General features: G+C 40.3%; 2 protein-coding genes across 5 annotated transcripts in view; one reads left to right on the forward strand and one right to left on the reverse strand.

Annotated features, from left to right (window-relative positions):
* Positions 1-570: 570 nt before the first annotated feature.
* Positions 571-9790, reverse strand: PSMD12 (proteasome 26S subunit, non-ATPase 12). Of its 2 annotated transcripts, XM_056333431.1 has the most exons (11): positions 9610-9788; positions 7868-7927; positions 7496-7624; positions 6045-6152; positions 5030-5134; positions 4449-4598; positions 4139-4273; positions 3465-3577; positions 2928-3102; positions 2332-2409; positions 571-1012 (listed from the first exon to the last, which is right to left on the reverse strand). In XM_056333431.1, the coding sequence occupies exons 1-11, from the start codon at positions 9715-9717 to the stop codon at positions 803-805; spliced, it is 1371 nt and encodes a 456-aa protein (XP_056189406.1). In that variant the 5' UTR covers positions 9718-9788; the 3' UTR covers positions 571-802. The 2 variants fall into 2 exon arrangements, with proteins under 2 accessions (XP_056189406.1, XP_056189493.1); XM_056333518.1 differs by lacking the exon at positions 571-1012 and having other exon boundaries at positions 2345-2464; positions 9610-9790.
* Positions 9791-10322: 532 nt separating this feature from the next.
* PITPNC1 (phosphatidylinositol transfer protein cytoplasmic 1) overlaps positions 10323-27812 on the forward strand; it is a 90287-nt gene continuing 72797 nt past the window's right edge. The window contains exons 1-2 of one of the 3 annotated variants that reach the window (XM_056327401.1): positions 10323-10436; positions 11589-11651. Coding sequence is in view for 1 of the 3 variants with exons in the window: in XM_056327391.1 (XP_056183366.1) it covers positions 14183-14230 (48 nt within the window). In the remaining 2 variants the exon portion in view is untranslated. Of the gene's footprint in view, positions 10437-11588; positions 11652-12837; positions 13364-13580; positions 14231-27812 lie in introns of those variants that run through there. The other 2 variants (XM_056327410.1, XM_056327391.1) reach the window with 2 other exon arrangements.

Consider the following 27812-nt stretch of genomic DNA (forward strand, 5'->3'; position numbering starts at 1 on the left):
TTTCAATAAAAGTTCTATTGATTCTTCCTATACTATTCGTGCTACTATTTACTTTCTAAAAAAACCAGAACAGGGACATGGGGAAAGTCTACAGCTGCCCTCCATTACAAGTAGGTTAAAGCAAATAATAGGATGTTATCTTCTATGAATGTAACACATTCAATTATAAGAAGCAGCAGCTTTGAAGTACTGTCCCCGCTAATTGTGTAATTGCTATTGTAGCCATTACAAGCTGCAACAACAAAATAGTGAACATTAGTGACTTGCAGCCAGCAGACAAAATTCAGTAATTTCTCAGTCAGTTCAGAATTAAGTCTCTCTGTAGTTCCACATCACAAGAAACAGCATTATTCTTAAGCATGAACATCCAGAATTTTGTTCAAACAGTATCTTGACATAACAATATAATCATTTTAATTTACCTCAATGCATGCTACTGTAAACCCCTAGGATTTTTTATTTATAGCACATCCTTTCAATCACAGCCTCAAAAAAAGTCCTGTAATGAAATAACCACAGGATTATGTGTTAGATAAAGGTATACATGGAAAAGAAGCCACAAGACTACTATTATACAGGCAATACAGTTTTATTATGTTTTTTCACCAACTGTAGCAAAAACACATAACAACCGAATGTATAATCACGGGAACTTAATTATCAACAGGAATTTCAGAATTGTGTTCTAAACTTTAGACCAGGAAGGCCTGACAGGGAGAAAACAAACCATATACACACTGGAATAATAGTCTCTATTATGAAGATTTAATGCCTTTAAAAGCATTGAGATTATTGAGGCACCTTACTGCAGGTTATGTATCATCTCCTCTTTGGCAATGAGATGCGTGGTTTTGTTAACTAGGGCCATTAACGAGTTGAGCTTGTGAGACCAGTCATTGAGTATATTGTTTGGGTCCTTAGGCCTCTGAAAATTGATAATTCCTGCCAGCCTGTCTACTTTAGCAAAGATGGTCTTATTAACTACTAGGTTAGACAGGAACTCCTCCGATTCCTGTAAAGACAAACAGCACTAAGTCAAGAAAATAGCATTTTTATCTATAAAAACATCAGAATTCTTCCCAGACAGCATTAAAGCACAGGGAACTAGATTTTCTTTATACTTAACAGACATACAGCTACAGTAGTATTGTACTTAAAACAAACGATACTTTAATATTACATGTTGGCACTGCAAGATACTAGCATGATCTATTAAAAAATTCTTTTTTTCTCACCTGTTTCTCATTATCTTTCTTGAAATTAAGTTTAATATACTACACCAACAGACTTTCATACTTTGGAGTACTTGGCTAACCTGATAGCAGAACAAGCCTTCTGACAAGCAAGGCATATGAAAATCTGCATGAATTATTGACCACTGTCAAGGAAGGTTTATTCTGAGTTTGTGGGAAAGAGCAGATTTAATTAAAAGACAGTAGGGTAAAGCTTTTCATTTGCGCTCAAAACACCAATATGCCAAGATGTATTAATCTCTTCTGAAAGCTCTTGAAAAGACAAAGTGGAATGACAGGAAGACTACTCCACCCCATTTTCCCAAAGTACAACCATCTATAAACACGGGCGTCTAAAGGTGAGAAACCCTGTATCTTCACCCAGTGACAAGAACATTTTAACACTAAAACACAAGACAAGAAGCTCCAGCATTTAAATGAGACCTTGAATATAAATGAATTTTTAAGAGCAACTTTTGCCTTATGGGCACACGCATCATGAAACTGAGTTCTCCCTGGATTATAAACCAGTTTAACTCCCATAAAGGCGTGAGAATACACTCAGGTCATCATATTGACTAATAAAGTGCCAAATACTCAGACAATTTATTCTCAACAGACTTTTACACTACTTCTCATAAACAGAATCCAATGAACTAAAGCTCAGTTAATGCTCCCTGTCTATCACTACAGCACACTTTGTTCTTCCTGTAAGAGCTGAAAAGCACTGGTAACACAAACAGGGGAATTAGACTAAGGATGAAGCCAGGAGAGGTACACGCATAATACCAAGACAAATATAGAGAGATACAACAACAGATACTGTATCCATGAACATTCATAAACACACAAGTGTAAACCCTGAGAATTTTGTAGCAAGCAGTGTATTTCTACAGCGCTACATCTTTCTGCACTGTCTGTAAAACAATGCAATGATGACCTATAGCATCACTAACAGAGCATTTTAAGCTAAAGAGAACTCATATTCAAGTTACAGGAGAACGTTAATCTGCTGAATAATTACATTTTTGCCACAAACACATACACACATACACTTCCACACCTCTTACGAAAGAAGGAAAAGCAAAGCAACACTTACATCAACAGATAGATCCAGAAGCTGTGCCATTCTCTTCATTGTAATTCTGGTATAATATTTAGCCATTATTCTAATATTCTGGAATAAAAGTGTTCAGAGTAGAGGGTTATGTGCAAAAAATAATTGAAGCAGGCTGCAAAAATATAAAAGTCAATGTTAAAAGCAGATTAGGAGCTCTAATGGCAGTGCAGCATAAGGTATTGTGAGGGAGTTACAAACGAACAGTTCTTTTGCTTGTAAAAGGCATAGAAGTCTTTACATGACAAATTATTAAGTAATGATATCAAGTCATTATGAATTTAATAAAAAGCAAGACTTCCAAATTTCTGCTGTATTGAATGTGAATGCTAAATCTCACAATTCGAATGCAACATGCTCTTTTTTATGGCAACCGTGCCAAACACCTATTTATAACAAAGATACATGAGTAAATAAAATCTGGAAAATACAGCACAATGGAAAAGGCAACTTATCTGCTGCTTTACTACATACCTTTTCCCCCCCCCGCCCCTTTGTAACTAACATAAGGCAAACGAAAAGCATTTATAGTTGAGGCACTGAATACACAGCTAATGCTTAAAGACAGCCATACTTACATGTTCCACAACTCTGTTCTTCAAATCTTTCCATCTCTTTTCACCTTCCTCTGTACAGCCAAAAACATCTGTTGCAGGACTGTCAAGGGATCCTTCTCTCAATTCTTTCCCATATTCTTCAACTAGGGCAGTCCATCGCATCAATTCCATAGTGGTAAATAGTTTTAGGAGGTCTCTAAATGATTTAGTAAAGGTGATTTACAATACTGTATTAATAAGGCTTATTTCGTACTTAAATAGATCAAAGAAATAATTGTAAATGCTTTCATTTTTTTACCATTGATTTCATTGCTCTTCATGAATATACTGTAATGCTTCATACTATCGGGCAGCTCAAGTCAGACTGTGTTTCTAATAAAGCTCTTTCTCTTATAAGACGTATTTTAATGTAGAACTTGCACAATCAGAAAAATTTTGCATAATTTTTCACACATTCAGAGATTCTTACAGCAGACTTAGCATAAACAATTTCATTTGAACAGCTAGTTTGAGATACTTTTTTTTTTCACCTAATTGTTTATTAGAAAGAATACTTACTTATACTTTGGGATTTCTTCTAGCTTCTTGTCACTACTAATTCTGTGCACCAAATCAGATTGTTCATTGTCATAAGGTGAAAGAATAACATAAAGGACAACGCTCTTCAGTGCCTGTTGAAGAGGAAAGAGTGTGGGTTTTTCCCCAATAATTAAATGATGGAATTGAAAACACTCACAGAGCTTAGAGTTTAACATGTAAAAGGCTTAAACCCAGCATATGAAAGTTAAGGTGAAAGAAATGTAATCTTGCAGAAATGAACCCTGAATTCACAGTGATACATTTAAATGGATTCAGGTTAACTGAAACACTAGTATTTAAAGTAAATATGTGGGGGAAAAATCTTTTTAAATATGTAACATCTGTACTGCATACACAACAGTATCATTTAGACCACAACTGCACAGCTGTTTCTAATTCCTGCACTTGAACAGACAAGAAATTCTCAAGATTTCAAAGACAATATAATGAAGATGTTAGTTATAAATATTCATTTGAAATCAACTTTATTTGTTTTCAACTAACTGATTTGTTAATATACCCATTTAAAAAAAAAAACAACCACTAAGAACAACAAACTGATGAGCTATTTAATCTGCCATAAATTGATCTGGTAATGAAATGGGTATTTGCCACATGAAAATACAGACATTTTGTACATGATGTTTTTTTACCTGCTGCCACTTTTCACTTTCAGCCTGGATACACGGAGTATCATAAATGGCTCTGTAGTGCTTACAGATGGAGAGGTAGGAGCCTTCATGTTGATCCAGCTGGATCATTAAGTTGTAGTATTTCAACTTCAGTTTCTGAAACAGAATCAAACAGTGAAATTAATACAGCTTCATGAATCATGAAAATTAAATCCAACTGGATCACAGAAAACAGGGATTCAAATACACTTGGATTTGAAGAGAGACATGTCAGATTGGGGGGGGGGGGCAAGCAGGGGAAAGGAGAGAAAGAAATCCTCCAATGACTTACTTCTGTGTTTTCTTCTTGAAAGAATTTTGTATTAATTTTTTTGCTGATAATTTGAGTCCGAATATAGTCTTTTACAGCTAGACAGAGTCTCATCTGCTCCAAGATAAATTCTACACGTTCTTTCTTTTCCATTGAACCATAGGTTTCCACCTAAAATAAAAATGTAACTATTTAACAATGTCAAAGTCAAAACAAGTGAATTCTTAACTTCCCAGGAAGAGCAGGAGGTTGGTGGTGGGGGAAACAAAACAGGAAAAACATGCCAGAGCATGTGAAAATGGAGAAAAGGTTATTCAATTTTCAATTATAACCCCCACTTACACCAAAAGAATCTGCTAACACTGAATTCAATACACTACCTAGACAACTGGAATCTGTTTTCCAAATGGCAAGTATTCCACGTAACCTAACCGTGAGACTAACAAAAGCAGTTAAAACTGAATTACACCCTCACTAGTAACAGGTAAACTCATTCCAGGCATTTCTGCAAACATACGTGATTAAGTTTCTAAACAATAACCTAAGAGCAGTCACAATTAATTTTTATTGCTGACACAGTTTTGAGTTACAAGGCACATTACCTGCAGTTCTTGCAGAATAGAGGCAGCCTCTTTCACCTCACCATTCTGTTCTTTTATTGTTGCAAGCGTCTTTGTCAGGCGAGCACGTTCAATTTCCACATATATCTGAAATCAGAAGTAGTTGTTTAAACATTGGCATTTTCTAAAGAGTGAAAACTTAAGACTGCAACCCCACTAAGACACATATTTGATGTTGTCATACACCAATTAATTCCCTGTGTATCCCTACGCTATACTGACACTATCCACAAGATACACAGCTGAAGTAGAAAGGATAGTTGACACACCGGAACTATTTGGACCAAATTAATCTAAAAAACTATGTCTAAATTCATCTACCGTTCTTCAAGCAAACATAAAAGGATGTGCACTGTGCATGAAGTATTAGATATTTTGCCTGTTAAAATATATTGAAACAGATATAAAGTAAAGACTTTAATCGTTAATGTGTACTAAGTACTACCATTTGCATTATTTTGCTCACTACTAACCACCCATAAATCGACAATACTTGTTTACTAACAATTTGGACTAACTTTGAACAGACAAAAGTCATCCAGCAAAAGGAGTATTATCTAAATTATTAACGTGGTATAATGCTTTAGTATCACCCTCTAGTTACCGTAACTGTACCTAATACCTTGCTAAGTGCAGGAGAAATTAAATGAAACCTGCCCATTTCTCTAACAAACTCAAATACATCACGTTTTAAAAAGTGAAAAATAAAGTGGCATTTTAGAACTCTGAACTGTACTATTAATTATATCAATAATATAGCCAAATATCTACATCATGGAAATATAAGCAGTGTTTCAGCAAATTATTTAAATATGAAATCTGGAAAACATTTGCAGTCTTTCAGAAAGAAATACACTACTTGGCTTCTCAAGTTACTTTAAAAATTAATTTTGCTCTTATTTGAACAAGATTAAAAAACAAGGTTAAGCAGCTATGCTTTTAAAGGAGGTGAACATTTTTATTCTACCTTATAGACAGTCTTAAAACAAAACCTTACTTTTCCTTCCGTAACCATACGCAACGTGTCAATTAAGCGCAGTTTGACTGGTAAGTCTGTGATGTCTTCAACATAAGTGCAGCACTGCTGGACCATTTTAGCAACTGCCTAGTACAGTAACAGAAAAGAAGAACATACTGTGTTTTTTAGATATTGCAAATGCATTCCAACTATAACAGTCAGATAGGTTTGATATGAAACTGTTCAGTACTTCAGAGACTCATTTCAACAAAAAGCATGGAGGCTACATCTCATCACTTTGCTTCTAAAAATGTGTAAAATGACGCTAGCAACTGAAGTCAAATGTGATGCTGTTCTGTCTCTTCTTTCACCTCAGTTTTTCCAGTGATATTCAAAATGATTAATCCCACAGAGCTTTCTCTTGAAAAGCAGTACTCCTGCCAAATTCACATGACTCTCACATGGACCGACAAAATTTGTATGCCCCAAGACCTGCATGGCCCAGGAAAGGTGTTATCTTCTCTTAAGCGTGTGCACTAGCCCTTCTCTTTAGGACACCTGTAGATTTTTCAGGAAAGGAAGGAAGAGGGCTAATTATTTCTGACTGATTATTTTCCATCTCTGCATACTCCCAAAAAAGCACTAATAAACTAGCATCCTTCAGTGGCAAGCACAGCTATCGGAATATGTTCTTCTGGTAACAATGCTGTCAAAGCTGTTGCTATTATTATTAAAATACCTACTTCAAAAAAGAAAAGAGAGAGAATGAAACCTCTTCCTCAAGAAGAAAATTCAGCTGAAATGATCCAAGTCTTCAGCAACATTTTTTGTGCAAATTATCAAACTAAACTGTACTCTACTTTTATACAAACTCCTAACATTTTTGAACATTAAAAAGGAGGCAACCTTTTCCTTCCTAAAGCAATACCATTGAAACTACCTGTTGCTGACTTCTACTAAGTTAAACTAAATACACGATGCAATAAACTTTGTACCTCCTTAAGTTCAAGTGCCTTCAGCTATCCTGATAGCCCATTTCTCAGAACTAAATACCCGAGTATGACAGTTTCAAAAGCAAGCCTGTAAAGCACACACCTTATTTGATCACAGTAAGCTGCAATAACTCTGCTTAATGTACACTCATGAACACAAAAAATTAAGAATATGGCCACAATACAGACTGTATAAGAGCGTAACGATGAACTACTGTCTAAAGTACTGGCATGCACAAAAGCAGGAAAGTCACAGCTGTGTTGCCAAGAATGGCAAGCTGGACCATGTGGAGCTCAGGCACAGGGTGGAGACAGACTAATTCCAGACATCAGTTTCATTATTGGCTTTCCTAAGTCTACCAAAAAACACCAACAGAAGCTAGTAACAATATATTCAGGCAGGTGCTACAAAGTCAGGAAAGTCCCTACACACAAGTGGGAATCAGATACACAGGTCCAAATACGATTTCATTTTTTGTTTCAAAGGATGAAATTCACCTGTTTTAACTGACTTCTTCTCTTTGATAGAAGAATAATATTTTCATTAAGAGCATCCCAGTCTTTAGCTTCGTAACACATTTTCACTATAGCAACTAAGATACGGGATGTGGAGACCATGTCAGATGCCTGTAACAAACAAACAGCATATTAGTGATGGGATAAACAACGTGCAGACCTCTATCACCTGCGCTTCTATTACACCAAGGTAAAGAACCTGATTATATCTAAACTTATTAATTTTCTTTTTAAAGAAAAGAACAACAAAATAGAAAGACTGATACTCCAGTTCCCTTCACAACTTAAATGTAGTGGAACAAGGGGGTGCATAGGACAACCCAGCCTAAATGCTGCACACCATATGGTACTTACCGTGCGTGTTTGTTTTTCCAAGGAGAGAAGGTTTTCAATTACTTCTTGCAATCTTCCTTCCTAATGTGACAGGCAAAGAATTATCATAATGAGTGATAAACACAGTTTAGTTTAAATAGAGAGCAGCTCCAATTCTCATGCAAGTAAAAAACAGACTAGTCTGTACACCCATTTTTAAGTTGGGTTTGGATTTTTTTTCTTAATAAAAGAAACATACATAGCAGTAACTTTAAATATATGGTTCTACACACAGAATAAACCGGAAAGGTTTTTGAAATTCCATTTTTGCCCAATACGTGCTGGAAGTTGGTTGTCTGGAGCAAAAAACCTAGCAAGTTTCAGACAGGTTTGTTTAGCTCACATTCACCGAGCTAGATGGAAGACTCATTTCTTTCCTAGCCAAAACAAAGCCTTAAGTGAGAACAGATAAGCAATTAGGTATTTTGGCCAAAAGAAATTTTTACTATTACTTTCATCCACATACATCATATCTTAATTAGCATATTATAGAAAGCATAAACTACATGCTTTATAGTCTAAGCATGGAATTATAATAGTCCTGCTTTTTGAGTTTTGAGAACTATATTTGTTTAGAGGAGTTAAAGACACTACAATCTACTTTTAGTCCTACATCATAATTCTTAGCAAATATCTCACTAAAAAAATGTTAACATGGAAGAGTTTGAAACAGTCCCTGGCAACTGTGGGGCTGCAAAAAGTGCTTAGAAACTAGCAAATTAGTAACAAAAAAGAGAGAATTACATCTGTTTTTAAAACATACCTACCTTACTGAAATCTTTTAAGCTATATACAATGGTTTGCCAGGGATGTGCTACAAAATTTACACGTTACACAACAATGAACCATAGTCATGGTGTCTGTACCTAATGCAGCATGTGGGATAAAACTCTCCACACAGCACAGCCTTAAGACAGTAAAAAGACGCTATTTGCTTAAGGCCACTGCCTTCAGAATCCTACAACACGCTACACAGTACAACATGTCTGAGAAACATGAATCCAGCGGAGGATGGGCAGCATGTAAAGAATCAGATACCATCCTAACGGGACAGAGCGTAACAGCAAATCCGGTCTATCTGTCCTGAGGTCTACGCAAAGGCACAAATCCATACAAGATCCTTAACATAGACCATATGCATGATTACGATCCTAACTGGCAAGCCATCCCGAGGTCGCCCCGGGTGGGTGCACAGGCCTGGTTGTGGAGCAGACACCCAGCACCCTGGCAGGGCTCTGCCCCCCCCCGCCCCCCCCGCAGCCCCAGGCCCGTACCCAGGTGGAAGCGGCAGAGCGCTGCCCAGACGGGTCCGGGGCCCCTGACAGGGAGGCAGCTCTGGGGGGCAGCGGTCCAGGGATGAACGAGCCCCCCGCAGTCGGGTGCGCTGCCCGCGGCTGTCCCGCCACACCGGGGAAAGCCGCGGCCCTACTGGGCACGCCGGGCCTCCCGCTGCCCTCAGCCGCCCGGCCGCACCCCGACAGCTCCGGCCGCCCTCCTGCCCTGCGCTGCCAGGGAATGGCACGGCAGCCCCTACTCGCCGCACACGGCACAGCAGGGCCCGAGCCCCGCACCCTCCTGCACCGGACCGGGTGACAAGAGGCGCCTGCGGGCCGGGCCGCGCCGCGGGTCCCCCCGCCACCGGGCCGCCTCGCCGAGCGCGGCCTAGCGCGCCCCACGCCATGACTCAGCCCATCGGCGCCGCCGGGCTCCCTCCCGCCCCTCACCTGCGCCAGCCGCTCGCACTCGGGCAGCCGCTGGTCCACCGTCGCGCTGTAATCCACCTCCATTTTCACGATGCGGCCATCGGCCCGCTCCGCGCCGCCCTCCGCCATCTCCCTGCTCCGCTGCGCGGCCCCCGCCGAACACACACCGGAAGCAGGCAGGCGCGCAGCCCCGCCCGCGCGGCCCGGCGGAAGGGAACGGCCCGGCACCGCCCCGCGCAGGCGCTGCCGAGGCCACCTGCGGCCGCCGCAGGGACCGGGGCGGGGCGGGGGGCGGTGCCGACGTAGGCCCCGCCGCTGAGGGGACAGGCCCCGCCGCTGAGGGGACAGGCCCCGCCGCTGAGGGGACAGGCCCCGCCGCTGAGGGGACAGGCCCCGCCGCTGAGGGGACAGGCCCCGCCGCTGAGGGGACAGGCCCCGCCGCTGAGGGGACAGGCCCCGCCGCTGAGGGGACAGGCCCCGGGCCGCCCGCTGTCCCGAACTCCGCTGTCGAGCTGCACCCTCAGCACCGAGGGTGGCGGCTTCTCACGGAGCCTAGTCCCGGCCCTCAGCCTGCCCTTGGCCCCAGCAGGGCCGTGGGGTTTCGGCAGCCGCGGTGTTGCTCATAGCTTGCGTGTCAAGAGCTTGAGGCCTGGTGCGGCCATGAGGAGGGGGGCGGATCGTGGGCCTGTGCTGTGCCCCCCTGTCCCCGGAGCGCCGTGCCGCCTGGCCATGGCAGGCCGCGCCTGGGAGCAGGCCTCGGGGTGCGGGCGGGTCTCACCCAGATGGTGTCGGGTGTCCAACCCTCCAGACATCTAATCACCTTGCATTGCTGGAGAGGCTAGGAACAGGTAGGAGACACAGTGATTTTTAAGAGCACAGGGATCCTGGGTTTACACGTTGCACCGTCAATGCGTTTGATAAGTTGTGGTGAGGTGCTGGTGCAACACTCCTGCCTGCAGGTTGCCATCATCTCCGGTTCCAGAGCAGAATTTCATATGCCTCGGGGGTTTTAATTCACTGGAGAAACTCAGAGAAACTTGCTCATGCTTGCAAGTAAACAGCTCACGAGGAAATACTGATCAGTGAATGCCCTATATCTTTGGGTGTTAAATTTAAGACTCCCAGAAAAAATGTTGTCATCACATCCTGGTTTGGGTTACTTTATGACTGTACTGCATATGTTACAAGACAGTAATGTGGCAAAGAGCTATTTGAAATAACCACTTTCAAATCTTCTGTTTACAGAATTAAGACTTGAGTTATGACATCTACTACACTGGTATAAATTCAGAGTAATTCAATTAAGTGAATTCAGAGCTGTAATACTGTATTGTGCAATCGTGCCTGATAGATGCTTTCAAATTAGCACAGCACAGACCGTGGACTTCAAGTCACTTTCTGTTTGAACTCAGACTTGATTTATCAAGTCCAGTAACAGAATTTATCCATGGTCCTTAATCATTTTTAGTTACTAATTGACCTGAGTACTAAAAAGGCATGCATCAGAGCGTGTATGAGTCGTTCTTTCCTAACCCTGGCCATTTACAAATTTTTACAGAGCTTTGACTACTTATTTTAAATTGTAAAATCTCATTCTTTTAGTTCATAATGTTGGTATAATTGTACAGTCAATGGATAAGGAGTCATGGCTTTCAGGGAAGTTAAAAGGCACATACTAATCTAATCAAACATACTCCTGTACACAGTAATTTTGGTTCAGACAGTGAGTGAAAGAGGGAAAAAAAATTAATGCATACTGCAACTGTTACCTTCCTTTACCTGCATGGGTATGCTGGGAGACAAGGAGGCTGCTTTTGCTGCCAATGTAGACTTCCTGAATGGCTCCTAAAAAACTAAATTCTTATTCAAAAGCCCTTAGTAATGCTTGAAGAAACAACTTGACTTTTACCGTCTCTTATTATGAAGCGACATTTTGCTGACACAAGTCCATCTGGAGTTAATGTTCAGCATGATTTAACATATGGGTTTTTCCCCCCCAGGTCAGAAATGGAAGATGAGTGAAAAGTATTTTTACAACTGATGGTAGAGAGCGTGTTGCAGAGGTAAGAGTAATAGTTTCTGACAATTCACAGACAACAAAGAACCAAAATTGTGGCAGACGTGCTTGGCAGAAACTTCCTGGCTAGCTGGAACTGGAAGTTTTCTCTCTCGGTGTGGCCCCTAGAAAGCATTTGCTGAGCATGCTTTGTAGAGAGTTCCGGGAACAGTAGTCACAGTGGGGAACTGTAAAGGATGCTGTTAGGGTCACTGTTTTTTTTCCCCACATTTGTGTGCGGACAGCACAAGACTGAGCTGTGCCTCTGGCAAAAGTATGGGGTGACTGAAGAATGTTTTGCTGTAGGTATGGGAAGTAATTTTGGCTTCCATTTTAAGTAGTTTCTGGGTTTGACACACTACTTTCTGCAGATCTGGATGCTTTGTTGTTTTAAATGGATCTTTAAGGTTTGGTTTATGTTGAAAGCATATAATAGGTTATAAACTAGTTTAGGTCTTTCTCCTGGTTTTATTGTAGTCAATGTCTTTGCCTATAAATGGGTAGCATCAAGGCCCTATGCAAAGAAGTTCAAATTTTTTACACTGCTTTTCAGCAGAAATCCAGAGGTATGGTTCCCGATGAATGAAACCACTAGCAAATCACTTAAAACAGAAGTAGATGTTTTAGATCTGAATTTGGATTACCTCTCATCTATAGGTAATACCACAGGCATCTCCTTGTTTTGGCTGTTTTGCATAGAAGTTTCAGGAGCATACTACTACTGACGTTATGGATTACAGCTACAGTTTCGGTAGTTACAAATGGCTGTTGTCAGATTTGAGATAGAAGTATCATTAACCACGTTCTTCATACCTCCGTTGAAAATCCAGACTGCTAACAGAGCTCCCAGATTTTCTATTTCTTTGTGTAGGTGTTTGTACTTGACTGGAAAGGCAGGGTGTGTGAAATATTGTGCCATTATGGCAACGGAATGGAAAAGTGATGTCGTTAGCTCCAGGAGATGGCACTGTGTCCTCTCCGGGCTAAGAATTATATACATAGCTTTGAAATGTACATTCAGAACCAAGAAGTTCTGAGGGTTTTGTGCTCTTTCTTCTTATGAAACACGCATTTCATTGTAGACCTAAATCTTTAGGTGTCCCAAATATGGTATTTCATCACTTTTATTTTTGCAAATAATTTATACTTAAATGCAGATGTGTATTTTACCATTATCTGTAGTGCCTTGCAGTTTCATGTTACTGTCACAGTGCTTCTGTGTGATGCATGCTTTACAGCCATTTCAAGACAGGAGAAACAGCAATATGAACATTTTACGATTTACCTAGGGTTGTGTAACAGTTCGGGGTTCTCGGCTAGTTTCAGAACTGGGTTCCTGTGCACATCAAGTTGTGACTTAACGGGGTAATTTCTCTGAAAAACACAAACCCCAGGCATATTAAAAACCGATTTAACAAACAAATTGCCAGCTAAGGGGAGGATCCCTCCTGAAACGGTTCTGGCTTTATTGTCCAGCAAGGAAGGAGGGCCCTTTTCCACTGAACTTTCTGCGTGGCATTTGAAAGTAAATAGCCGACACGAAAAAAGAGTTTTATCTGCGTTGCAAAATCTGCTGGCAGATAACGAAGGGCTGACCAGAAGGGAAATGGGTGAGGCCTCCACATCCTGCGCTGCCTGCACCCAGCCGGCTGCCCTGCTCGCGGCGGCGGGGGGACCTGGGCCGGGCAACCTTACGCCGCCTCGTAAACGTGTTTCAAGGTGCGTTGTCACACGTAGGGCAATAAACTTCCCCCCACATCGAGAAGCCTCCGCGGCGGAGTCCGCTGCAATGGCGATGTCTCCCGGCCGGCGGCCCCTTCCCCAGGGGTCGGCGGGCCGCCCACGCCGTTGTTTAAACCCGCCCGAGCGGCGGCCGCCCCCCCCCCCGCCCCGCTGATGTCAGCCGCGCCCCCGCCGGGGCCGCCGCTGCAGCCGCTCCGCGCCCGCGGCCAGAGCTGCGCCGGGAGCCCGCGGCCGCCGGAGCGCGCTGCCCCCCCGCCCCCCGCCGAGCGGCAGCCCCGCGGCCGCGCTGCCGTGCCGGGAGGCGGGAGCCGCGCTCGGCAGCCGGGGAGGGAAGCGCGGTGCGAAGCCTTTGTCTCGGCAGCCAGCGGCTCGTCCTTGTGCCGCCCGACGGGCTGCCGGCCCCGGCTGCGGCTCGATTGTGCTTTTCGCCGCCCCGGGCATGTCTTGACATAGCTGCGCTGTCGTGCACTTCCGACGGATGTCTCTGGCCGCCGCGACAGCGTTCGGGGTCTGAGCCTCGGCAGCGGCTGGCGGCGGAGCGAGTGTGACATTCCCCCGCTCGCCGTCTGAGGGAGGGAGAAGGGGAAGAAAGGAGCAGTCGCTCCCGCAAGGTTTTCCTTCTTGCTGGGTCAGCCTTCCTGGATGGTTGCATTACTCCCTCGTGGACACGTTGCCAAGCGCCTACAGAGAAAGAGGCTGGAATATTTTTTCCCCTGATTGGTTTTCGTCGTGCTCGTCGTGCCGAAATCCCCACTTTTCTCCCAGTTTGCTGGTCCGCACCGAGGCAGCAGGAATATGCTCATGAAGGAGTACCGGATCTGTATGCCTTTGACAGTTGAGGAGGTAAGCTCCGCCGCGGCTCCTGGCTAGGCTGTGCCCTACTCAGGGTTTGCTCTTTCAAGGCGAGTTGAGGCTCTGTTTGTTTTACTGAATATTTGTTCTCCGTGGGATGAACCGAAGTCGGAGATGATGGGCTAGAGAGGAATGTTTTTATTGGAAAATAAGGCAATCCTGCAGGAACGAAGGGAACTTAAGTCTCTCGAAAGCATTGTGTCGACAAAGTGTTGGTTATAAAGATTTATCAACCAGACTTTTTAAGAAGAATCTCAGGGATATTTGCAAGGGAATGCTTTGTGCTGAAATCCTGTCTGATAAAGCGTTTGTCCAAAACCCAGATTCTAAATATATCCTCACCTTTGCTTAAAATACCCTTGCAGCTGAACATGGCCTGAAACTCTAGCACAGGTACGGTAGGTAGGTGATCATCTATTAGTAAAACTTCTTTGTCATTTCAAGAAAGGATTGAAAGTCAGACTGCTCTTTGTCGATGCTCTAAACTCGGTGTTAGGAACATGATGTTTGTATTTATCTGCAAACGGCCTACCTGCTTGTTGGTTTAAGTAAGACAGTAATACCTGCGTGCAATACTCGTGCTATATAGTTACTTGTGCGCGTGAACAGTGCTCGTTTATAGGTGCGATGGGTACCTAAAGGCCTGATGGCAGATGTAAATGAGACGGTGCTTTCTGCTTTATAGTGCCTCATGTATCTATAAAAAAAGCTCGCCGTTGTTTTGTTGAGCCACTTACGCCCTAGAAGCGGGTACTGCAGCGGGGGAACAAGCCTGCTCCTGCACGCACCCACCACGCCAGCCGGCCCCGCCGGGGCGGCCGCACCTGCGCATCTTTGCGCCGAGCTGGGCGCAAAGTTTTCCGTCGTCGTCGGGCGATGCCGCGGCCGCCAGGGGGCGCCGTGCCGGCGGCCAGCAGCGGCGTGCAGCGGCCGTGCCCCCCGCAGCGCGGTTCCCTGCCCTGGCCCCGCGGGGCACAGCAAAGCGCGCTCACCGCGCCGATTAATTTACGCGGTTTTCTTGCTATAAATGTATCCAGGTGAGTGTTTTGCGGCACTGCTTGATTATTTTTTGCAGTATCTGTGGAGCAGTGCTCGCGAGTGTGACAAGAGTTGGCGTTTCAGTGGTCTTTTTTGGCTACATCTTCAGATTTGGCAAATTAACAGTATTCTAAAACGGAGAATTTAAACTGCCAAATATTTCCTTCGGGCTGCTGGGGAAATTCATTCTGGGAGCAGGACCTAAACCCATCACATACATGTAGGTAAATAGATAGAGGTTTAATTCTCGCATTTATCCAACCAACTTACATAATATGCAGTGTTATTGGATAGGATTATTCTTTTGATACATAGTTTTATTTGTTTATTGTATTATCCTAATATAGACAACATTTTATCCAAGCCAGTTCCTGATGTCCTCAGACTACCATGCTTCATTAATAGCAGTTCATTATGTCATCAGAAGGGAGCAGGTCTAATTTATTTTGAAAAATTGTTGTTAAACAAGATTTCCAGGTACAGAAGAGTTCAAAAATCTCCCAAAACAGGAACGATTGGTGCATGATGAGGCAGAAGACAATGCTGGAAGTCTGTTGTTCTGAAGAATGTTAACAGTATTACTAAAGATACTCATGCATCTTGTAGTTTCTCTTATGATGAATCATCCATTACTTAATCATTGAGATGCCTTAATGAGGAACCTAGAACATGTCTGATATTTAACTTGAGTTTCATTATTAATTGTAACATGAACTAGGACAAAATTATGAAATTAGCTAGTAGCTTATTTTTGTTACGCTATCTGCATACTATAAAAGTCCCAGACTGTATTTCTCATAGCGGTTCATCTTCATGGTGTTTCCTACAGTCTATGAAGGTGTTACTGTCTTATTTTTGCCATTAGTTGCACATTAACTACCAATAACACATGATATTTTTGGCATCTGCCTAGAGTAAGGTGGTGCATTACACAGTCATTAGAACATCATGAGGCAACTCCACCCTTCAAAAAACAAAAGCATTTTGGATCTAAGAGGCCCAGACTGCCTTCTGCAAGGTGCTAAGTCACTCTGAAATTTAGTGGGCTTTGATGGAAACACAATTTCCAAAGGATGTGCCAATTTCTCGCAGAACTGGGATGTTTGGCCCTTATCTACAGTGGCACTGACATTACCTGGAGTAAGCACCTAAGTCTTTTTGAGGTTGTAGGTTTCAACAGGTATGTGAAAATGCAGTTCTTTCTTATGCAGCTGCATAGCTTCTCTTTTTTGTGCTGTTTTTCTTAGGCTTTACAGCTCTGTTTTTTCTGCTGTTTGGAAGTTCTGGCTTTCAGCCTGTGCACTTTATACATACATTCAAAAGCATTTCCTTGAGCAGTTTTCTTTTTTAGCACTGACAGTTATCCATACATAGAAGTCTCACAACATGAATGAGAAAGAATTCCATCTTTAGTCTGTGTTGTGTCGTCACCAAAACCAGAGTGGCTTCCCATGTCATTCCTGTGAAAATAATCAGGCACAGGAGGCAAAGCCGAGTGCTATGTCAGCCAGGCACCTGTACCTAATCTTCTGTAGTCAGATTTTGTGTGTAATGTGAAAAAGTTTGCGTTAAAATGCTACATAATGTCCAGTCGAGTAACTAGAAGTCATTACTTTGCATGTAAATAAATATGCACTCAGCAGTACAGCAATTAGCACTACACTGGCTGACCTAAATACATCTTTAGAGAAGAGTAAAAAAACTGGTAGATGTCACTAAAACAGCAACACTCTTGCCAGGTTTGAAGACTTTGTGGCATCTTTGTGTGTAGAAGGTTTTGCATAGCGGGTCTTTGTTATCTACTGCGGATCGGGTTCTTGAGGCACTATTATGTGGATTCCCTGATTTGATAAGATACAAAAATATTTATGGGGATTTTGTTTGTATACCTGTCAGCTTGGAAGCCAAATGGTTTCCTGTAAATAAAATGTTTCCAAAGAAATGCAGATTGCTACGGACTTAACTGTTCTTGTGTATTTTGCGCTGAGTTGCATCTTTGTTCCCTTGTCCTTAAGCACCAGGAAAGACAGGTTGCTCCAAGAGTGCTGGCTGAGATGCTGTGGCACCACACTGTAATTCTCGTTCAAGGTTGAGGCTGACTCATTGAACTGCATCGTTATTGACAGTTATTTAGGACTGTTACTTACATATTGGTGCAAGCTGCCTAATCAGCTTTAAAATAATTTGAGAAAGGAAATACCATGCTAATTTCTAAGCAAAATAGTAACTGCTGTAAGAACTTTGCAAATTAGGGCAGAACATAGCTGTTGATTGACTAAGCCAATATGATTGCCAATTATAAATTGTTCTTTACCTCGTTTGTGGTACCTTTGGGTGGCATGAATGCAAACTCAGTCCTTTTGTTAACTTGAGACCTTGTAAGTTAGAAAAAGCCGTTTATTTTCATTACTACATAAAGGAAGTAAAATCTGTTGCAGTAATTGCTTAGGATGTGTTACCAGTCTTCATCCCAGCTGCAATTAATAAGCGAGCCTGCCTCTTGGTTATTTTTCCCCTTGCATTTTCATGTGTTAGTTCATTCTTAGAAATAGTTTGTTACATCATATGACAGAATGTTACAATAGGCTGCATTGTGGTTTTTTAAAATATTATCAGTTAAAAAAACCCACATTCCTAAGCAAGTGAAAAGAATGCCAAGCAATTGAAAAGAGCAGAGATGCTAAAAAATTCTCAGACTTGGGTCTTATTGCATTGCAAGTCATAATTCCACAGTTCTTCACAGGAAGGATCACATGGTTTTGTGCTTTTGAGATGCCTTTCTCTGAAATGGTAAACCACATCGGATAGGTTAACTTGTTACTGAACTTCTGTTTTGGAAGGGGCAAAGTACGGTGAAGTTTGATCTGTGTGGAAAGTGATTATTCTTTAAGGGAATAGGTGGAAAGGCATTGTTGCTGAATCCTGTTGAAATTGTTATTGCTGTAAAATGCTAACAAAGATGTGAAGCTAGGTTGTATATATTTAAAAGCTGAACATTAAATAAAATACAGTAGTCATAAGTTTTTTTCCTTGGAAACAAGAATGACCATTAACATCTCTGTTAGTTTTGAACCATGTCTGTATGGCGAGTACCTAAAGTCCTAACAGATTTTTCTTTATTTATTTCAACCAAGATTATCTCTGCTGAAGTTGGTGGAATTGCCCCCATTCTGTGCTTTAAATAAAAGCTAAGTTGGATCTGTGGGGAGTGCTGCCTGCATGAGGTGTATAGGAACAGCTGTATTGTCATGAATACAAACAAGCAGAGACCTGCAAAATGTCTGTAAATGTAGATAATTTTTCAACAAAAAAATCTTTTCAACGTGAACAAATTCTGGGTTTAGAGGTGTTTTGCTTACTCCTTTATAAAAACAACCATTGTCTAGCTCTTTTTCAAACATTATGAATTCTCCCAGTGTCGATTATTTACATAAAATTATATCAACAACATATGTGTAAACAGTATTTGTATTCTCTGGATCTTGTGTACATTTCTTCTTTAAAAGATTTCATAGTCTACTTACTGTCTTGTGTACAAAGGGTACTTGTTATAACATGTTTTATTCAGACAGATTTAAAGCTCAATGAAGGCATCTAAGAAAGTGGGTTTATGCCCTGAGAGTTAGCAGGTGTTATGATATTTAGACATAACCATATGTATGTAGAACAGAAAAAGCCTTTCATAGGGTATAAAGTCTGAAATACATATTTTTCTACACTGCAGTTGTCTACTGCAGGATAAACTACATACACTCATCCTGCAGTTAATACAGATAGATTAAATAATGATCAGTGAGGTAAGCTTTTTTTCATTTCCCAGCTATAGCCACAGAACATATTTTCAGGAATATGTAAAAGTATGGAAGATTTGAAAAAGCAGTATTTTGGTTGTAAGCAAGAGGGCTATAAGCAAACATAATGTGAAGTCAGCTTTTCAAATTTAATTCAATTTAATTACTTGTAAATAAAATAATAGTCAGACCATGCCATGACCATGACCTCTGCAAAGAGTTTATCTGGCAGTTTTGAGCTGAATTTGTCCAGCAAAAATGGAGGCTTATTGTGCAACTTTAGTATCTTCTAAAGGAATCAGGGTAAGACTACAGATGCATTATAGCTGTTGACAGTTTAATTTAAAGTGCTGTTTTACTGAAGAATTTTTACTCTAGTTAATCATTCTTTCTGGATATGTCTTACAAGAACATCACAAGCCTTACCTTATTTTTGCAATTAATACTGTGAAGGCACTGATATATTTGTCTGAGGAGTATTCAGAGTTAATTATTGATCTAGAAAAGCTCTTTACACCACTATGAACATCTTTTTACCCTTCAAAATAAATGATTGTGTAAGACTGTTGTTAGTGAACTGATCTGATCTGGTTTTTCTGTGGCCAGTCATGTCTACTCGCATCACAAGGCCTTTGCCACATACAGTGTGACCTTAAATTGACCTTAAAGCTTATGGACTGGGAAGAATCATTATAATGATGTAACAGAGAAAATAGGTGAGAGAAAGCACCAGGAGTTAACTTTTAGTACCAATTAAAAAGCTATTTAATTTTCTTCTGATGCACGGTCTAGTAAGAATGAACAGATGAAAGGGAGCGCTGTGTTTTACCATGGGAAAAAACGGAATACCTTGCTTTAGCTTGACCTTCCTGTTGGAGTTGTGGTCACCTAGAGAGCTATAAAAGCAAAGGAATGCAGAGCACATGTCAAATCTTTGTTGAACTCTGGATATATTTGGTCTACTATTTGCACTAATTTTCTTCTTTTACTCTTGTTTGCACATTTCAGTACAGCTCTGAAAGAAACAAGACAATCTTTGTTCCTAAAGTTTCAGTGTAAATCATTAAAAAAATCTTTCAGTGGAAAGGATTAGATATTACCAAAGGAACTCCAGAGTCTGACGTACATCTCTCTAGCTCTGCCTCTCCCTGTCAACACTTGTTTTCTCCAAGGTATATATATAGCAAATAATACTATACATGTGATTTGAGGGCTTCGTTGGCAAAATACAGGGCCCGGTTTTGCATTTCCCATAAAACAAAATTCAGCTTGTCAGTGTTTTAGGACATTTTCTAGCTAAAACACTCTACAGAGCTTTGATGCTATCGAGATCTGTGCAAAGTGTGTTTGTCTTTGAAGTTTAATGTAGGTTTGGAAACAAAAGAGCAGGGAGAGAAAGATGCAGAATGTCAATACTGGCTTTTTAAACTTGGTGCTTTCTGGTTTTGTATTTTTTGGGAAGAACTTTGAGTTGCTGAGAGCATGAAGTTCTTGTAAGAGTTGTTATGAATGGTAAATGATCAGCACTTTTGAAATTGCAGCCACTTTTGTTTATGTACCTAATAATGTAGATGCCTATATTAGCACCTTGAAGTTTGGTAACTGATATGTCAAATACATTTTCTCGTAGTCTAGCCTGTTTAATTTCCTCATCTGTCTATTGTAAGGTTAGAAATAACGTAATTATTCCAATTTTCATGTGCTTTTTGCCTGACCGCACATATTAAGAAAATGGTAGGTGATTTATAGCCCTTGAAGTATATAAAGCTCTTTAGATGATAGGAACAGAAAGATCTCTGTAATAACTAGGAAAGGTTAAAAAAATTGTATTTTCCTTCATGAGTATTCAGTTTAGTGTGATAGACATTTGTATTGTTAAAATCTGTTAGAGATCATGTTCTTTTGTACAAAAGACTGCCTAGCTAGGTAATGGAAAACCCATAGTATGGAACAATGATTCATTCACGATACTCTTCTTTGTGACTAGTGAGCTGACAAATGTGTACCCCAGGCTGTCCTTACAGAACCCAGTCAGTTGTGGATGCTGAAATACATGCAGGCTTTCCATCTTGAACATCTAACCTAACACACAAGCAACCATTAGGTACTGTAAGGATGGAGACAGACAATACACGCATGCAAACCGTTGCAATATACTCAGCAACTGTGGGTGAGGAGTAATTCTTCATATTCTTGCTCATTGAAAACTTATTTGCAATTTAAAAAAAAAAATTATAGCTTGTTACATTTTATTCTTATCTTTGGTTTATAGAGCATCTATCATGACCAACAGTATATTTTCTAAGTGAATAGTGACATTTCATGCGAATTTGCCATGGTAGTTCTCCAGTGCAGCCTGAGGAACTTTGTGTAGGCATATTGTGCACCTGTTCAAGTGAAATTACTGATGTCTGCATGTGTCTAGAAAGCAAGGAGAGAGGTGCTCCCCAGGATTACTGACTAGGTTTAAAAAGGAGCAAAGAAAAAGTAATTTAGATTTCAAGTTGGGTTAACAGATGGTTTACAGTCTGTAGGTGGAGGAAACTAGACTTGAACTTAACCTGTGTTTATATATAATGCTTTTAGTCTAGCCTTAGTCGTCTTTATCTCCTTCTCAGTTCATCATTTCTTCCCAGTTTTGGTTATAAGTGATTTAAAATCCTTGGATATGTATTAAAATACTGTTTTTGTTTTTATAAAGTATAATGCAGGGTGCTAAATTGTAGGAATGACATTTTGATGGCTTTTCTTGGAAAAAAACATGTATCTTCCATCTTTTTCCTGTTTGTGGTTAGAAAATGCTGAAGCAGTTTTGGATTCTAATAGTTTTGTACTTTTATGATTCTAAAGCTGGTTTTACAGTGCACACTCCTAACTTTTGCATATACTTAACTTGTGCACGTACTTAATTTAAAGCACATGTCATGAGTCACATGCATAAATGTTTATAGGCTGGGTTTAGTAAAAGACTTGTTCATATGCTCTCCACAAAAATCATGGTCTCTGTTTAAGAGTTTTTAGATGTCTGTTCTAAGATTAATCTTGCCTAAGTGATCTAGGAATACTTGGGCTCTGTGGGAATTGTTTTCTGTGAGCATGCTGAGTGTGCTTTATTTTCTATTTCATCACACTAAATGTCATATTAGGTTTAATGTGTTGCCCAATTAATGACTATGTTTAATGTTTTTCAGTAAAAATATTATTATAATACATGACAAAATAATTATGTGATAATGACACTCCAGTATAACACACTGTTGCTCCATTGCTTGATTAACAATCAGTCACTGATGACAGTCAGAAACACAACTAATTGTTGAATATATTTCCAGCTTTTTGCTCTCAATTTATATAAAAAATAAGAAAAAATATAGAAATAACCTTTTGTGCTAGCATCACCATGTTACTTGAAAGGTTACCGAAATACTGGAGTCCACCATGAACCAAAACATTGTGCCTGTGAGAGAGATAAAGACAAATTATTATTCTATTGATAAGCATGAAGTTCTTAGACGTGCCAAGCTTGTATTTCTCCTGGTCATACATAGATGGTTTTTTAAGTAGTCTCACTTGTTAGGTCCATTGAATGTGCTGGTCCTAGTATGTGTGTAATTCTTACCTTCTAAAAGGTGCTTGACAAATTTATCCAGCTATTTATCTGATTTTTTCAGGGGTTTTGAAAGTGCATATTAGCTGAACGTTAAGTAATATTTCATTTAACAAATTATTTATACAGTGACTTGGAATAAGCCAGATGAGACATATGAAATGTACATCTGATTGCGGTCTTAAGTAAACTGCTTGCTTCTGTTATCACACAAACTTGATACGAAATTTATTTGGACCTTACTTCAGTGGATCAGCTTTTGTTTTGCTTCACTCTGTGTAAAAGGAAAAATCATTCAATGGAATTTAGACCATAGTAATACCAATGAGTTCTGTCACTGATGTCAGAGGCCAAGATTTCACCAAATATGTATGACAAAACACAGCATATCTTTGGAATACAAATGTTGGGAATTTAAATTCCATTTTAGTTGCATGGTGCAAATCTAAAGTAATGCCGTTGACCTCAGTAGATCCATTCCAGGTTTTTATCAGTTTGATCAAAAGTAGGCTTTATCAATGGCTGTAAACCAAAAGAAAATGTAGATTTCGCAAATCTTTTGTTCTTACCGAGAAAGAAACCAGTCTGACGTCTCTAAATCTTTAGCATTCTTGCCTAACCTAAAAGACATTTTCACATGGTTAGATTCAGGCCCCAGATTTGTGTCCAACCTATGATAATGTCTTTGGGCCGACATACAATCAAATAATTGCTGTCCTCGCTCCTCGCACCACTGAACTTGGCAGTAACCTCTTTGCTCTCAGTTTTCAATCCTAACTTTGTAGGAGCTCTGATTCTCTTGTTTTTCTCCCATTTTTGAGGTTTTGGTCCCAGTCCCAAGCAAGGAAGCCCAGCCAAGCACAGCAGGCGGCTGGCCAGCTGGCAGAAACCTGCTGCTCCCAACAAGAGCCTGCTGCCCTGGCCCGCTCAGCCTCGCTGGGGATAAGGAGCTACACAGCCCGCTAGAACAATCCGGAATTCAGCTTCCCTCTGAGGGCTGGGCCGAGGCTTGCGTCTCGGTATTCCCTCAGTTACCATGGATCTTTGCACCGAGACTGAAGCTGAAAAGAGTACTGAGCACAAAATCTTTTAGAGGGTTGCTAAGTTTGTTTGCATTTCCAAACTGTTTGGTGCTTAGTTAAGCCCAGTGTTTTTTGGTTGGTTTTGCTTTTTTCTTTTATTTTTGTTTTTTCCTCAGGGATGGTTCAGTATAAAAACATGTTTCTATATATTAAAGGGATTCTTTTATACATTTGGGATAGGTTGTTTTGGGGGGGTTTCCCATTAACTTCAATGGAAACAGAATAAAGCCTACTATGGGGATTTTTTTTTAATTTGTTTTCCACTGTTTTGCTATAGCTTATTTTCTCCGCAGTCTCTGCTTTTTTCATGTCTGAACATGAACTCACTCAGAGTCAAGTGATGCCGAACTTCTAAATCTATTTTGAGTGGGTTTGAGATGAGGCAAACAACATTTTAGTGGAAATGTTATGTCATAGTAACAAATGCCTATGGATTAGTTAGTTTATTTCCAGGACCTCATGGCCTATACATTGCTATTTATAATTTAACTTTCTCAAGCAGCCACGACTGTGTTTATGTTACCATGGTGTTACTTGCCATACTTGAGGGTGGATAGTAAATGCTATAATTGAAAATAGATACTCCCACTGAAATAAGTGTAACAGGTGGTTATGTTTTTATTTAATCATGCTGCCAGCATAATACAAGTTAAATGTGGATATCTCCAACCCTGCCTTTTAGCTAGGACGTTTTCAGACATGCCAATTTGTGTTTAGTGGCCAGAACTGTAGTAAGCAACATGAGTGGCTTGTCTTGTGACAGTCCAAGGAAGGTCAGTGGTAATCAGTGAGTATCCTCCAGGTCAGACTTCAGAAAGAAAATGTTACGCGGGAGAAAGGGAGATGCTTTGGTGCAAGGCGGGGAGGTCTGTATCTCATCCTTCTTCTGTGGACCATCATCTGGACAAAGCTCTAATTCTGTAGGAGTATTTGATGAACAGAGTTTGCTGTTTCCTTGTGATTTCCTCATATTAGCCCTCTTATCTCATCACTTAATTTCCTTCAGGTGTCCACCGTAAGGAAATGCACATCTGTTTTGAGGTCTGCCCCGTATTAATACAGCGTGGCTTGGATTGACGTTAGCTTGTACCCACCTTCTTGGTGCTGGCAACACATATCCTAGCGGCAAAACTGTCCAAGACACTTCCTTCTCACAAGGATAAGAATAGCTTTTGATTAGATTTCATCAACTTCTATAAAATTAGTTAAAGGTTTTATATATGTGTGTGTATATATAAAATACATAAATGACATAACATATAAATACATATTTTATATGTGAATACCTATATATTTTTCCATTCTTCAAAGTAAAAGGACAGAAAGATACAGATATTGGCATAAATTCTCCTAAATATTTAGGCAGGGAAAAAAGGATTCTAGATTTTTCTCTCAGAAATATTCTAAAATGTGAAAACTGAATAATTTGGAGTAGCAGTATTGTTTCACACTCTACTTACTGCACAAAGTCATATGCTCAAGAGTATTGAGCAACCAAGTACAAACGCTTCAGTCAGGATAGTATGGGTGTTATCAATGGCATTTGTAAAATACATTTGAGTAGATACAGAAGATGCCCAGTTGGTATGACGGTATGAACAGTAAAGTGCAGAGCAGAGATTGTCACATGAGTTCCGCACAGCAGTTGCCTGTTGAGGATTTTTGTACCTTTTTTAGAAGTAGCTGTCAGACTTCTGTCTGTATTAAGCTTTGTAACAACCCAAGGTTAATTGGGTCCTCCAAATTTTCATATAGCTGTGGGATATAAAATGAGTTTGCAGCAGCAGCAGATGTTGTGAGCATACATAGATTTTTCTCTTGAGCTCAGTTCAAGGTTGTGCCTCAGTTTTCCATTTTGCCCAATGAATAAAGCAAAGCCAAAAAACCAACCCCTCACTCATGGTTCAGAAGGTGGTATGATTTGTCATAGTTTGGTTTTAAGCTGGTTTATATTTTATATTATATAAAAAACATTAACATTAATAAACCAGTATCACCTCCTATGTGCACAAGACAGAGTTTGCCTCTTAAACTTTGCAAGGAGGTCCTTAAGGCCTTTTGCAAACTTCTAGCAATTACATTCCTTTCCATAGGTTGTTATACTTAACATCTTTACTTGAAGCCTTTTCCACATGTGGCACTTCTGGAGGTTAGACTTGCAAATTAAGTGAGCTACTTCAGCTTTCTGGGCTTACCTTACAGGTAGCAGTTGATTGACTTCATTGTTACAGAAAAGCTGAGGACTTTCCCTAGGGCCACTAACAAATTTCGGACTAACCGTTATGTATGCAGTAAAGCATTAGTCTTTGAAGCGTTCATGCATATTTAATGGTAAGGAAAGAAGAAGAAACTCAGCATTGTAGCCAATCCAAACCTTTGACAAGTACAATGAGTTAAGAGAAAAACCACTGAGTTTGCAAGAGCTTTTTGATCAAATGAAATAAAAAATGGATGACTGAAGACGATTAATGTGGATTAGTAGATCGTGTCTATTACGAATTGTGTCATAGGTCCGCACATCCATATGGACGTTCACTATCAAGCTTGGGTTTTGCTGAGTTACCCCTGTTCAGCTGGCCCTTTGCCTGGGCTTTTTGTAGATGTAGGACCTCTGCTTTCCTTTGGTGCTGGTACCGCGTCTGGAAGTCACAGAACCCTTGCTTAAACCTGTGGTGCCCTGGAGCTGCCTAAATCTCATCTAGAATAGAATATTCACCTGGGAGATAACTAAACTAGCATTTCTAACCAGTGTAGCCCATGTGGGTACAGGAATAAGAGTCTTGATTCAGGCTGCTGTTTTAGCAAAGTCTTCATCAGTTACAGACCAGAATTTTGTATTTATGTTTATGAAATATTAGCCATTGCACTGTACCAGCCTTTATTTTGAGTTTATATCTGGTTATTCCATGCTTTTCTTAAACAAAAATACCTATTGGTATTCATTCTTAACAGTTGTAATTCTCTGTGTGAAATTGTAGTATAAATTTTTATATTGCTGTTGATAGCTGGTTCCTGATATTGCCCCCTTTCCACCCTGAGTGTCTTGCTTCTTAATGCCATGTTAGACAGTGCAATGTAAATGCTCCCTGAGTTTGGGTCTAAACCGAGATTTTAACCCATTTTGTCAGCTAAAAGAAAATAAGTGAAAAGGGAACAAGGATATATACAGAAGGCATTTTTCAGAGAAATGAATTTAATAAATAATAAGGTTGTATAGCAATAAGCAGAATTCACTTGCTTCATCAGCTGCATAGTTAAAAGCATTTTCCTTTTTTTTTTTTTTTTTGAGCTGGAAATAAAAGAAAGCTATGTAGGAAAAGGAGTAGGCTTACTGATTAATGAAAGCTTTGCCATCCTTCAAAAATTTTGTCATGTAATCACTGGCAAAAATAATTATAGAGCTGTTTGGGTACATTTTTGTCTGTCTTATTTTGAAAACCCTTATTTTTCTTTTGTACTTCTGACACCTTCTGGTCAAGAGTTTCAAAGAAAAAGGACTTACACTCCATTTTGTCTACGTAACAGTTCATCACTCTGCTGATTTCATGTGTGCAAGTTATTTGCATATGTCAGATTTAAACATATGTGGTTTTGGAGGCACAGTGAGTTTTGCAAGTTGATATACAAAGTTATTGTCAGTAAGTCAGCAGATCTGGTCCCTGTGTCCTTTCTGTAATGAATTGTTGTGCTGTATCGGCTTGTGATATTCTAGAAAACAGAAAGAAAAAACTGATACTATCAATCTGTAAAAGATGTGGAGCAGCTTTAGACTTCTTTTTACCATTTCCCATACCTGTGTATTGATACTAGTTTCTTTTTCTTAGGCTTCAAATATCAAATATTTCTTCATATTTTGCATTTATACTGATGAGATGAAAGGTTCAAACTGATGAAGAGTTACTGGGTTTGTTCCTGTTAAATCTTCAGCATTTTTTTATAAACTCCAAAAATATATAAACTCTTCTGTGAATCATTTCTTGATTGAAAACCAGTGTTTCAGTTTATCTAATGAAGTTGCTGAGGAGGCTCATTTAGGGAGTTGCTGACATGAAAAT

The sequence above is a fragment of the Falco biarmicus genome, chromosome 1 (assembly GCF_023638135.1).
Source record: "Falco biarmicus isolate bFalBia1 chromosome 1, bFalBia1.pri, whole genome shotgun sequence".
Classification (NCBI taxonomy): Eukaryota; Metazoa; Chordata; class Aves; order Falconiformes; family Falconidae; genus Falco; species Falco biarmicus.